Consider the following 12,882-nt stretch of genomic DNA (forward strand, 5'->3'; position numbering starts at 1 on the left):
TGACTCAACCCCGGGACCTTCTGAGTCCTATGGGGTCAGGGAAGAAAAGAGAAGTTGGGCAGCATTTAACCAAGGCATAAAAAGCCTGCTGAATGACATGATAAAAGATGTTCCGGCTGCAAAAATCCTTCTCCATAACAAGAAAGGTTAGGTAACAAACGGGTCCAACACCAGCCGGCGAAGTTCCAACAGCTCGAGTCCAGCTGGCCCCACGAAACACAGGCGACACGAAGATGACCTGTGCTGCCCGACAGTCAGCGACATGAACCGCCAGCTCTCCAACTCCAGGCCGTGGGTCCCCATGTCGGAACGGCTGTGGGAATGGCCGCGGAGCAGCCGCAACACTCCAGGTCACCTTCCCGCCAGCCGCTCCAAACATCAACGCCATTCTTCCTCCATTTACGAATCTTCCACCATTCCGGAAACCGCTCTAGGCCGCAGCTCCATCGGCTCCGAAAATCAGCTGTTCGGAGCCCTGCAAGCCGTGGCTCCTCCAGAGGCCCTCCGAAGGACGCCGGAACTCACAAGGCCCGTTTTCAAGAACAGAGGCCTGCACTACTAAGAACAGCGTCGACAGCCTTTCTTCTGTCCATCCCACCTAGTCCCAACACAGAGGGCGAAGCACCAGCACCAGCACCTCTGCAGGACTCCCGAAAACTCCAGGGACGCCAGAATAGCCAGAACTCTCCGTGGAGCTCAGCCGAGCATGTCCGCCATCTTGGGCATGCGCAGATTGTTGCTAAGTGATTTTGTTAGGTGAATTTTGCCCATTTTATGACCTTTCTTGCGACAGCTATTAAGTAACTCACTGCAATTGCTAAGTTAATAACATGGTTGGTAAGTGAATCTGGCTTCCTCATTGACTTTGTTTGTCACATGAACTCAACCATCATAAATATGAATCAGTTGCCAACCATCACAATTTTGTTCATGTGACGATGAGGTTTCATCAGTATGAAAATGGCCATGTTACTTTTTTCAGTGCCCTTATAACTGAATCGTCACTAAATGAACTGATATAAGTTGATGACTACTCGTATTTAGTATCAAACAGAAAAAGAAATTGATTTGAGTAAATACAGTAATCTTCAATTTACAACAGAACTTGTGACTCCTCCTTGAGGAGCAGGTGGTGGGGGTGACTAGGAGAGTCTTTGCACAGCTTCAGTTGTCCGTTCCTGGATCAGGACTCTTTCGTTTAGTCATTCAAGCTCTAGTCATCTCTCATCTGGACTATTGCAACGTGTTCTACATGGGACTACCTCTGAAATGCATTCAGAAACTTCAGCTGTTAAAGAGAGTGAGGTAGTCCAAGCAGTTTTGGAATCCCTAGAATGGCCCATGTTACACTGCTGCTCTGTGAGCTGCACTGGCTCCTGGTTTGTTTCCAGGTAAAATTCAAGAGGCTCAGCCAATCTCAATGTATATATGTTGTACTTTGATAATAAAGGTTCATTCATTCATTCATTCATTCATTCATTCATTCATTCATTCATTCATTCATTCAAGTTAAAAACCCTCCATGGCACAGGTCTTGGTTACTTGATAAACCATATTTTCTCACTAAGACAAGCCTGTCCCACTCATGCTGGCTGGGGAAGCCTGCTGTGGTTTCTGTTAGCCAGGGAATTCCACCTGGCAGGATCCAGGAGAAGAACTCTGTTTGCTTTAGTGCCTGCTCTCTAAAACATTGTGACCCTCCCTCCCATCTGAGGTCTGTACCCACCCTCCTGTCTTTCCATAAGAGCTTGAAGTTGGCCTAGGGTCTCAATGGAAAGTATTACACTGAATGTGTTAATAGCATCCTGCTGCCTCCCCGTCCATCTTTTAATCATATTGTTATATTTTCATTGTTTTACTGTATTTACATTTTTTGTAATTTTAAATTTTTACTGTTATAAGCCATCCAGATTAGTCCCATGGTGAGATGCATGGCAAATAAATTTAATAAATAAATATGCTTATGTTGTCTAATGTTTATTGATGCAAGTCTCTGCAATTTGTACTATAATTTTTAAGTGGTCTTAAAGGCTAGAGCTTCAGCTATCTAGTCAGATGGTGATGAGAACATGACTTAAAGTTCTGCCCTTGGTAGGATTCTAGGTGACATACAGTTTAGAGTTAGGCTCTAAAAGACAAGCTCCACCAGTCAATCCAGTAGGAATCTTTCACTCTAAAAGGACTCTCAGTCCAAGTCTTGCTCTCTTTCTTGTTACAACACTGGAACAAACAAAATAACCTCAATGAACAAATACAGTAGCAAAAACTCCTAATTTGGATTCACTTTCAACTTGTTTTTATCCATTCGGCCTCTATCAGTGTCCAGATAGACTAGACTTAACAAGCACCAGCAGCTTAGATACACTTAGGTATCATCAGTATACAGTTTATACCACTTCTTGAATTAATCTTTTACTACCCACCCATGACCATCTCAACAACTTTCCCTAGAAAGGAAGATCAGAGACAGGGCAACAGTTTTCAAGTTTGCCTGAATGCAAAGATAACCTTTTTTGTCTCATATAATCCTCATTAAAACATTTAAAAACATTTGAAAGTAGTTTTGTTAATACAAATTCACACACATACAGACTAATGTGTACATTATATGTATATATGTACAAAATAACAATAACAACAAAAATAATAATAATAATAGAGTTGGAAGGGACCTTGGAGGTCTTCTAGTCCAACTCAAGCAGGAAACCCCATATCATTTCAGACAAATGGTTGTCCAGCATCCTCTTAAAAACCTCCAGTGTTGGAGCATTCACAGCTTCTGGGTGTTCCACTGATTAATTGTTCTAACTGTCAGGAAATTTCTCCTTAGTTCTAGGTTGCTTCTCTCCTTGACTAGTTTCCATCCATTGCTTCTTGTCCTGCCTTCGGCGGGGCTTTGGAGAATAGCTTAACTCCCTCTTCTTTGTGGCAACCCCTGAGATATTGGAACACTGATATCATGGTGCCCCTAGTTCTTCGCTTCATTAAACTAGACATACCCAATTCCAGCAATCATTCTTTATATGTTTTAGCCTCCAGTCTCCTAATCACCTTTGTTGCTGTTCTCTGTACTCTTTCTAGAGTCTCAACATCTTTTTTACATTGTGCTGACCAAAACTGGATGCAGTATTCCAAGTGTGGCCTTATCAAGGCATTGTAAAGTGGCATTAACACTTCACATGATCTTGATTATATTTAATTTAATTTAATTTAATTTATTGAGATTTCTATACCGCCCTTCTCCCAAAGGGACTCAGGGCGGTTCACAGGGCATAAATATAAATGACAATACAAAAATTAAAAGACAATTAAATCAATGCCCAAGTTAAAACAAGAATAATAAAACAAGCCTATAAAAAACCCATGTACCCCCATCAGGCCAGACCCGCTAGTTCAAATAAATGGGTCTTCAACCCGCGACGGAAGGATCGGAGGTCTGATGCCGTCCGGAGCTCAACCGGCAGTTGGTTCCATAATGCCGGAGCACCCACAGAGAAGGCCCTCCCCCTGGGGGCCACCAGTCGACATTCCTTGACAGGAGGCACCCTGAGGAGGCCCTCTCTGTGGGCGCGCACAGGGCGGAGGGGAGTCGACGCCAGCAGCAGGTGGTCCTCGAGGTATCGCGGACCCATGCCATGTAGGGACTTAAAGATCATAACCAAAACCTTGAACCTTACCCGGAAGACAACTGGTAACCAATGCAGCTCACGGAGCAAAGGTGTAACATGGGAGTACCAGGAAACTCCCAAGACAACTCTCGCGGCCGCATTCTGTACCAGTTGGAGCCTCCGAGTAGTCTTCAAGGGAAGCCCCATGTAGAGAGCATTACAGTAGTCTAGGCGAGAGGTCACGAGCGCATGAGTGACCGTACATAAGGCCTCCCGGTCCAGATAGGGCCGCAACTGGCGCACCAGGCGAACCTGGGCAAAAGCCCCCCTAGTCACGGCCACTACATGATCCTCCAAAGTGAGTCGTGAATCTAGGAGGACTCCCAAGTTGCGAGCCCTATCCACAGGGGGTAAAAGCTCACCCCCCATAGAAAGAGATGGAACATCCCAGGTGTCCCGGGAAGCCGGAATGTACAGCCACTCAGTCTTGTCAGGGTTGAGTTGAAGTCTGTTCCTCCCCATCCAGACCCGAACCGCCTCCAGGCAACGGGACATCACAGCGAGGGCATCACTGGGGTGGTTTGGGATCGAAATAAAAAGTTGGGTATCATCAGCATATTGATGATACCCAACTCCAAAACCACGAATGATCTCACCCAGCGGTTTCATATAGATGTTGAACAGGAGAGGCGAGAGGACCGACCCCTGAGGAACTCCACAAGCGAGAGTCCTAGGGGTCGACCTCTGCCCCCCTGCCAACACTGACTGCGAGCGTCCCAGGAGATAGGAGGAGAACCACTGAAAAACCGTGCCTCCCACTCCCAGTCCCCTGAGACGCCGCAGCAGGATACCATGGTCGATGGTATCGAAAGCCGCCGAGAGGTCTAATAGGACTAGGACAGAGGAATATCCCCTATCCCGAGCCCTCCAGAGATCATTCACTAGAGCGACCAATGCCGTCTCCGTGCTGTGCCCGGGCCTGAAACCCGATTGGTAAGGGTCCAGATAATCCGCTTCATCCAGGACCAGAGGGAGCTGATGCGCCACCACACTCTCGACAACCTTCGCAAGAAAGCGAAGGTTGGAGACTGGACGAAAGTTGTTCAATACAGCTGGGTCCAAGGCAGGCTTCTTGAGGAGAGGTCTCACCACCGCCTCCTTCAAGATGGTGGGGAAATAACCCTCGCTCAAAGAAGCAGATATAACCGCCTGGAGCCAGCCTCGTGTCCTCTCCCTAGCTGCATAAACCAGCCAAGAAGGGCACGGATCCAATAAACATGTGGTGGAACTCAGCTTCCCCATAATCCTGTCCACTTCATCAGGGGTCACAGAATCAAACTCCTCCCAGATAACATTGACAAGACCGCCTGTGTCCTGATCGCCAGACTCTGCCCAGCTGGAGTCCAAACCGGTCCGAATCCGAGCGATTTTATCCAACAGATGTTGACTAAACTCTTCGGCACGACCCTGCAAGGGATCCTCCCTCACCTCCTGATTAAGAAGGGAGCGAGTCACCCTAAACAAGGTGGCCGGGCGATTATCTGCGGACGCGATGAGGGTGGAGAAGTAATTACACCTCGCCTCCCTCATCGCAGCGAGATAAGACCTAATGTAGGTTCTTAACCGCAATCGGTCGGGTTCAGATCGGCTGGACCTCCAGCAGCTCTCTAGGCCCCGTTTCCGACGCTTCATCTCCCGGAGCTCCGCGGAGAACCATGGAGCTCGCTGGGATCTGCGCCGGGTCAGGGGCCGCAAGGGTACAACCTGGTCGAGTGCCTCATTGGCTGCCCTTTCCCAGGCTTCCACTAAGGCATCCGCCGAGTTGTGAGCAATGGAGGCAGGTGGGGACCCCAGCGCTGCTTGGAATCTATCAGGATCCATTAGGCATCTGGGGCAGTACCATCTAGTTGGCTCCGTACCCCCACGGCGGGGGGTGGCAAAATGGAAGATCAGCCGCAGGAGGTGATGATCGGTCCATGACAGGGGCATAATAAATGGAAAGCCCCCACCAAGATCATTCAACCACCGTCCAGATAAGAAAATCAGGTCAAGGGTGTGGCCTCCCTCATGAGTTGGTTCAGAAATTACCTGCGTCAGGTCCATGGCCGTCATGGAAGCCATGAACTCCCGAGCAAGCTCAGATGAACCTCCCAGGGATGGTAGATTGACGTCCCCCAAAACTATAAGTTTGGGGAACTCAACCACCAACCCCGAGAGGATATCGAGCAGCTCGGGCAGGGCTGCCGCTACGCGACTAGGCGAAATGTACACGAGCAGCAAGCCCAACTGCGCCCCAGAACCAAATCTCATAAAGAGAGACTCACACCCGACTATCTGAGGAATATATCCCTCTATTAATGCAGCCTAGCACTGTGTTGGCTTTTTTGGCAGCTGCAACACACTGCTGGCTCATATTTAAATGAGGACACTAGGACTTTGAGATCCCTGTCACAGTTACTACTACTGAGCAAGATATTATCTATACTGTACCTGTGCATTTGGCTAAATGTAGAACCTTACTCTTCACCACTGAATTTCATTTTGTTAGATAGGGCCCAATGTTCAAGTCTGTCAATATCCTTCTGTGTCTTAAGCCTATCTTCTGGAGTTTTGGCTATTCCTGCCAACTTCGAGTTGTCTGCAAATCTGATGAGTTCCCCATCTATCTCCTCATCCAAATCATTGATGAAGATGTTGAAGAGCACTGGGCCCAAAACAGAGCTCTGGGGCATACCACTACACACTTCCCTTCATGTAGATGCAGTTCCATTGAGGACCACATGCTGAGTACAGCTGGTCAGCCAGCTATGAATCCATCTGGTGATGAAGCTGTCTAACCCACATTTTTCTATCTTATCAAGTAATAGGTTGATTATCAAATGCCTTACTGAAGTCCAAGTAAATTACATCCACAGCATTCCTCTGGTACACTAATTTTGCCACCTAGTCAAAGAATGCAATACGTTTTGCCTGGCATGCTCTGTTTTTGACAAACCCATGTTGGCTTTTGATAATGACTTTGTTTGCCTCTAGGTGTTCACTGATTCATTGCTTGATTATCTTTTCTAGAATCTTCCCAGATATTGAAGTCAGGCTGATAGGTCTGTAGTTTCCTGGATCTATTTTTTTTTTCTTTTTTGAAGATGGGAACTACATCAGCTCTTTTCCAGTCCTCTGGTAGTTCCCCAGTGTTCCAAGATGTTTGAAAGATATAATTCAGTGGTTCTGAGATCACATGTGCCAGTTCCTTGAGAACCTTGGGGTGTAATCCATCTGGTCCTGGTGATTTGAACTCGTTGAGGGTGAACAGGTGCTCATTTACCATTTTCTTGCCTATCTTAACTTGTGTTTCTAATCTGTTTTTACAGTACTCTTTTTGATAGGTTGGACTGTTTTTTTTCCTTTTGTGTAAATATGGATGGAAAAAATCCAGTTGAGTAGTTCTGCTTTCTCTCTGTTGCTTGTCACCTTCTTGCCACTTTTTCCCACCAATGGATCAATCATTTGTTTAACTTTTTTCTTGCTTTTTACATGTTGAAAGAAGCTTTTTTTGTTATTTTTGGCTTTTGTTGCAAGCCTTAGTTCATTTTGAGCCTTAGCTTTCCTTATTTCAGCTTTGCAGGCTCAGGATATTTGCTGATATTCTCCCTTAGTTATGTGCCCCTCTTTCCACCTTTTATACTTGTCCTTTTTGTCTTCCAATTTATCAGAGAGTTCTTTATGCAGCCATGCTGGTTTCTTTTGAGAGCTATTATTTTTCTTTTTCGTTGGTATTGTGCTAGACTGGGCTTTTATAATCTCACTTTTCAAAATTTCCCAAGCTTCTTGAGTTGTTTTTCCCTTGAGGATTCTTATCCATTATTTTGTTGTTTTAGTCTGGGATGAGAATATAGGAATACAAATATAGGAATACAAATATAGGAATACAAATATAGGAATACAAATATAGGAATACAAATATTTAGTCTGGGATGAGAATATAGAAATACAAATATTTCAGTCTTGCCTGCTGCCTGAATGTTCTCTAATGCTATTCAGAAAATGCAGCAAATATATAGGTAGTATACCTTGACTAGGGAGGCGGTGGCTCAGTGGGTTAGGATGCTGAGCTTGTCGATTAGAAGGTCGGCAGTTTGGCGGGTCGAATCCCGAGTGTCGCATAGCAGAGTGAGCGCCTGTTACTTGGCCCAGCGTCTGCCAACCTAGCAGTTCGAAAACATGTAAAAATGCAAGTAGAAAAATAGGGACCACTACGGTGGGAAGGTTCCGTGTTCCGCGTTCCGTGTGCCTTTGGTGTCTAGTCATGCCGGCCACATGACCACGGAGACGTCCTCGGACAAACGCTGGCTCTTTGGCTTTGAAACAGAGATGAGCACTGGCCCCTAGAGTTGGAAACAACTAGCACGCATGTGCGGGGGAACCTTTACCTTATACCTTGACTTATGACCAGTTGCTTAACAACCAGTTGAAGTTACGTTAAGCTCACTAAAACTACTTAAGATCCAGTTTCAAATGTACAGTGGCTGCAACACCCTTGCATCCATTTGCCTTACGACGACTTCAAGAATGCTGCAGTGGTCACCCACCCACACATTCCACACCACTTAGTCCCTGCTCAAGGCAGATCAAGCTGTCTGTAAGTGGATGAGAATCAGTTGGAGCTTGCAAGCCTCCATCTTCCTTCCTTCCTTCAAACAGTGCTGAAATATGACTGGAATAGAACCTGTTGCAAACAGCCTGAGTTTGCCATGAGCCTAAGTCTGTAAGAAACTGAACCTGTATCTGGCTGAGTACCTCTCAGAAGCTGCAAAAAGCAGAAAAATAAGTTTGATGTTGCTAGGCTCTGGAGCAGGGTAACTCCTGCAAATACTTGTGTAGGATCTCCTTTTGTTTGTTCCCTTGCTTGCTAAGTGAGAAGGAAGCAGCAGGACTGCGGGGATCCTAAAGGGCAACAAGTGGAGCATGTTATTGTTGTTGTTAGTTGCAAAGTCATGTCCGATCCATCAAGACCCCACGCACAACATTCCTCCAGGGCTTCCTGTCCTCTACCATCTTCTGAAGTCCATTTAAGCTCGCGCCTACTGCTTCAGTGACTCCATCCAGCTACCTCATTCTCTGTCGTCCCCTTCTCTTGCCCTCAACCTTTCCCAGCATTAGTCTCTTCTCCAGTGAGTCCTTCCTTCTCATTAGGTGGCCAAAGTATTTGAGTTTCAACTTCAGGATCTGGCCTTCTAAAGAGCAGTTAGGGTTGATTTCCTCTAGGACTGACCGGTTTGAACACCTTGCAGTCCAAGGAACTTGCAGGAGTCTTCTCCAGCAACATAGTTCAAAGGCCTCAATTCTTTGGTGCTCAGACTTTCTTATGGTCCAACTTTCACAGCCATACATTGCAACTGGGAAGACCATAGCCTTGACTATACACACTTTTGTTGGCAGGGTGATGTCTCTGCTTTTTAGTGTATTGTCTAGATTTTCCATGTCTTTCCTCTCGAGGAGCAAGCGTCTTTTAATTTCTTGGCTACAGTCCCCATTTGCAGTGATCTTGGAGCCTAGAAAAATCAAATCTATCACTACCTCCATTTCTTCCCCATCTATTTGCCAGGAATTGAGAGGGCCGGATGCCATGATCTTGGTTTTCTTAATGTTCAGTTTCAAGCCCACTTTTGCACTCTGCTTCTTTACCTGCATCAAGAGGCTCTTTAGTTCCTCTTCACTTTCTGCCATTAGAGTGGTATCATCTGCATATCTTAGGTTGTTAATATTTCTCCCGGCAATCTTAATTCCAACTTTTGATTCATCTAGTCCTGCCTTCCTCATTATGTGCTCTGCATATAAGTTAAATAGGTAGGGCAACAGTATACAGCCTTGCCAGACTCCTTTCTCAATGTTGAACCAATCAGTGGTTCTATGTTCAATTGTCACTGTTGCTTTTTGACCTGCATCTAGGTTTCTCAAGAGACAAATAAGATGGTCTGGTATGCCCATCTCTTTAAGAACTTGCCACAATTTGTTGTGATCCACACAATCAAAGGCTTTAGCATAGTCAATGAAGCAGAAGTAGATGTTTTTCTGGAACTCCCTAGCTTTCTCCATGATCCAGCGTATGTTGGCAATTTGATCTCTAGTTCCTCTGCCTCTTCAAAATCCTGCTTGTGCTTCTGGTATTTCTTGATCCACATACTGCTGGAATCTAGCTTGTAGGATTTCAAGCATAACTTTACTAGCATGTGAAATGAGTGCAATGGTGCAATAATTTGACCATTCTTTGGCATTGCCTTTCTTTGGAATTGAAATGTAAACTGATCTTTTCCAATCCTGTGGCCACTGTTGAGTTTTCCAAATTTGCTGGCAAATTGAGTGTAGCACTTTTACTGCATCGTCTTTTAAGATTTTGAATAGCTGACCTGGAATACTCATCTCCACTAGCTTTGTTGTTGCTCAGTTTTCCTAAAGCCTATTTCACTTCACACTCTAGGTTGTCTGGCTCAGGTTCAGTGACCATCCAATTGTGGTTATCTGGGACATTAATTTCGTTCTTGTATAGTTCTTCTATGTAGTATTGCCACCTCTTTTTAATCTCTTCTGCCTTTGTTAGGTCCCTGCCATTTTGGTCCTTTATCATGCTACCTCTTGTACAATGTTGCGAACCTCCATCCATAATTCTTCAGGCACTCTGTCTATCAGATCTAATTCCTTAAATCTATTTGTCACCTCTACTGTGTATTCATTAGGGATATGATTTAGTTCATATCTGAGTGGCCTAATGCTTTTCCCTACTTTCTTCAATTTAAGCCTAAATTTTGCAACGAGAAGCTCATGATCTGAGCCACAGTCAGCTCTTGGTCTTGTTTTTACTGACTGTATAGAGCTTTTCCATCTTTGACTGCAGAGCACATAGTCAATCTGATTTCTGTGTTGGACGTCTGGTGATGTCCATGTGTATAGCCATTTCTTTGGTTTTTGGAAAAGAGTGTTTGCTATGGCCATCATATTCTGTTGACAAAATTCTATCAGTCTCTGCCCTGCTTCATTTTGTACTCAAAGGCCAAACTTGCCTGTTATTCCGGTTATCTTTTGGCTTCCTACTTTAGCATTCCAATCCACCATGATGATAAGGACATCATTTTTTGGTGTTAATTCTGTAAGGTGCTGTAGGGCTTCATAGAACAGGTCAATTTCGTTCTCTTCAGCACCAGTGGTTGGTTCATAGACTAGGACTACTGTGATATTGAATGGTTTGCCTTGGATTCGCACTGAGATCATTCTGTCATTTTGGGGATTGTATTCCAGTATTGATTTTCCTACTCTTTTATTGACTATGAAGGCTACTCCATTTCTTCTGAGGGATTCTTGCCCGCAGTAGTATACCTGATGGTCATCTGAATTAAATTCACCCATTCCTGTCCATTTTAGTTCGCTGATTCCTAAGATGTCGATGTTCAGTCTTGTCATCTCTTGTTTGACTACGTCCAACTTGCCTTGATTCATGGATCTTACATTCCAGGTTCCTATGGAGAATAAATCTTTACAGCATCGGACTTTCCTTTCACCACCAGAGGTATCCACAGCTGAGCGTCCTTTTGACTTTGGCCCAGTCACTTCATTCTTTCTGGTGCTACTAGCACTTGCCCTCTGCTCTTCCCCAGTAGCATACTGGATGCCTTCCGACCTGAGGGGCTCATCTTCCAGCGTCATATTTATCCATGGGGTTTTCATGGCAAAGATACTGGAGTGGGTTGCCATTTCCTTCTCCAGTGGAGTGGAGCATAGCGTGCCTCAAGTGGTAGCCTAGCCTTGAGAGGCCTGAGGCGACACAGATCCTGTGTAGTCTTCCCCTGGTCTACCCCACTCTGCACTTGTTTTATGGTCGCAACAGGGAGAGCATGGGGTGGGGTCATTAAGTGAGGATATTTTAGTTAATGGCCATTGAGATATGCATCCATAGTGGGCAAGCTCCATTATGGTTTTACTTGAAGGATTATAAATTCACTGTAAGTTACCTTAATTGTCTTAAAGCATACACATTTCTCGTTTTCTAGGTCTGGTAGCAGACTTTTAGTGATTTGTAGCTTGTACCTTTTAATTGGAAAATGGTGCTACTAGATTTCTGATATTTTGCCCACCACATACTGACAAGGATCTCTTCCTACATAGTCTTGTATTTGATATATAAAGAGGGGGAGGAAAAGAGTAGCGGAATTAATGCAAATTCATAATGAAATTAGAATTGGGCAGATCATTGCAAGAAGAATCCCTAATCAATGAAATAGATAAAGTAATATATTAAGAGATGCATATATGCTGCCTACCAGACATGCAAAACAACAGAACTCTATTGGAAAAACACCAATATAATTTCTTTTGGCCATTATGGGTCACTTTTGTGTATCTATGCAGCCTTTTTAAATAAGCATTCTTATTACTCAGATCAAATAAAAGCTACCAAGCTTGTTGGATTATTTTATTTGAAAACGTATTGAGATTTTTATTCTCTTCTTGACATATTTCAATAACAGAATCAAAACAACACTTTCAACCACTAATTAGTCAGAAGACTGAATTATCATATCACCAACTATTAATGGCATCAGTTTCATCTCTGCAAATAACCAAACCTCCTAGTAAGTATAAAACATATATAATGTCTAGAAAATAATACAAATATGATTAGAAGATGGGTGGCTTTCGATCATTAAAACTAAAACAGATTAAAATATAGTTAATATAGTTTTTGAAGATTCAAATATAAGAAAATATATGTAACTCAAAATTGAACTGTGAACATTTTTTTATCCAACTAGGGCATGATGATATTACCTGGTTGATAATGAAATGTTTGTAAGCAAACAATGAAGCTCAAGAATACACAGAACTCCACAGCTACTAGTTTAAAGATCAGTTGTGCATTATATTTGATGCTTCAGTCATCTGTAACATGGAAAGTGCCAAGATATCTTATGTAATGCTCATTTTGCAATTTTTATAAGTGTCATTTCTACTAACAAGTCATATTTTTGAAGTTTTCCATTTTGAAATTTCTACAGCAAGTGCTGTTCTTTGTCGTTTTCTCTCCTCCATACAGTTAGGTTCTACTGATGCTTAGAGTATTAATTAGACATCTGTAGCTTATATTTTTCAGCAAGACCCCAATCTGATCCTCTGCTGTTGTCTTTTTGTGCCCATAATCAATAACACACTCTTTAGGTACAAATCCTCCAAAATCAGCACACTGTAATCAATAAAAAATGTGAGTTGGGCACCAGTTACATATTTT

General features: G+C 43.9%; 1 protein-coding gene across 1 annotated transcript in view; it reads left to right on the forward strand.

Moving 5' to 3' along the window:
• Positions 1 to 12,882, forward strand: part of CCDC7 (coiled-coil domain containing 7) — a 297,769-nt gene that overhangs the window by 263,555 nt on the left and 21,332 nt on the right. The window contains 2 exon segments of the mRNA XM_083379044.1: positions 11,648 to 11,652; positions 12,125 to 12,229. Coding sequence (XP_083235170.1) covers positions 11,648 to 11,652; positions 12,125 to 12,229 — 110 coding nt within the window.

The sequence above is a fragment of the Vipera ursinii genome (assembly GCF_947247035.1).
Source record: "Vipera ursinii genome assembly, chromosome: Z".
In the NCBI taxonomy this organism is placed as follows: domain Eukaryota; kingdom Metazoa; phylum Chordata; class Lepidosauria; order Squamata; family Viperidae; genus Vipera; species Vipera ursinii.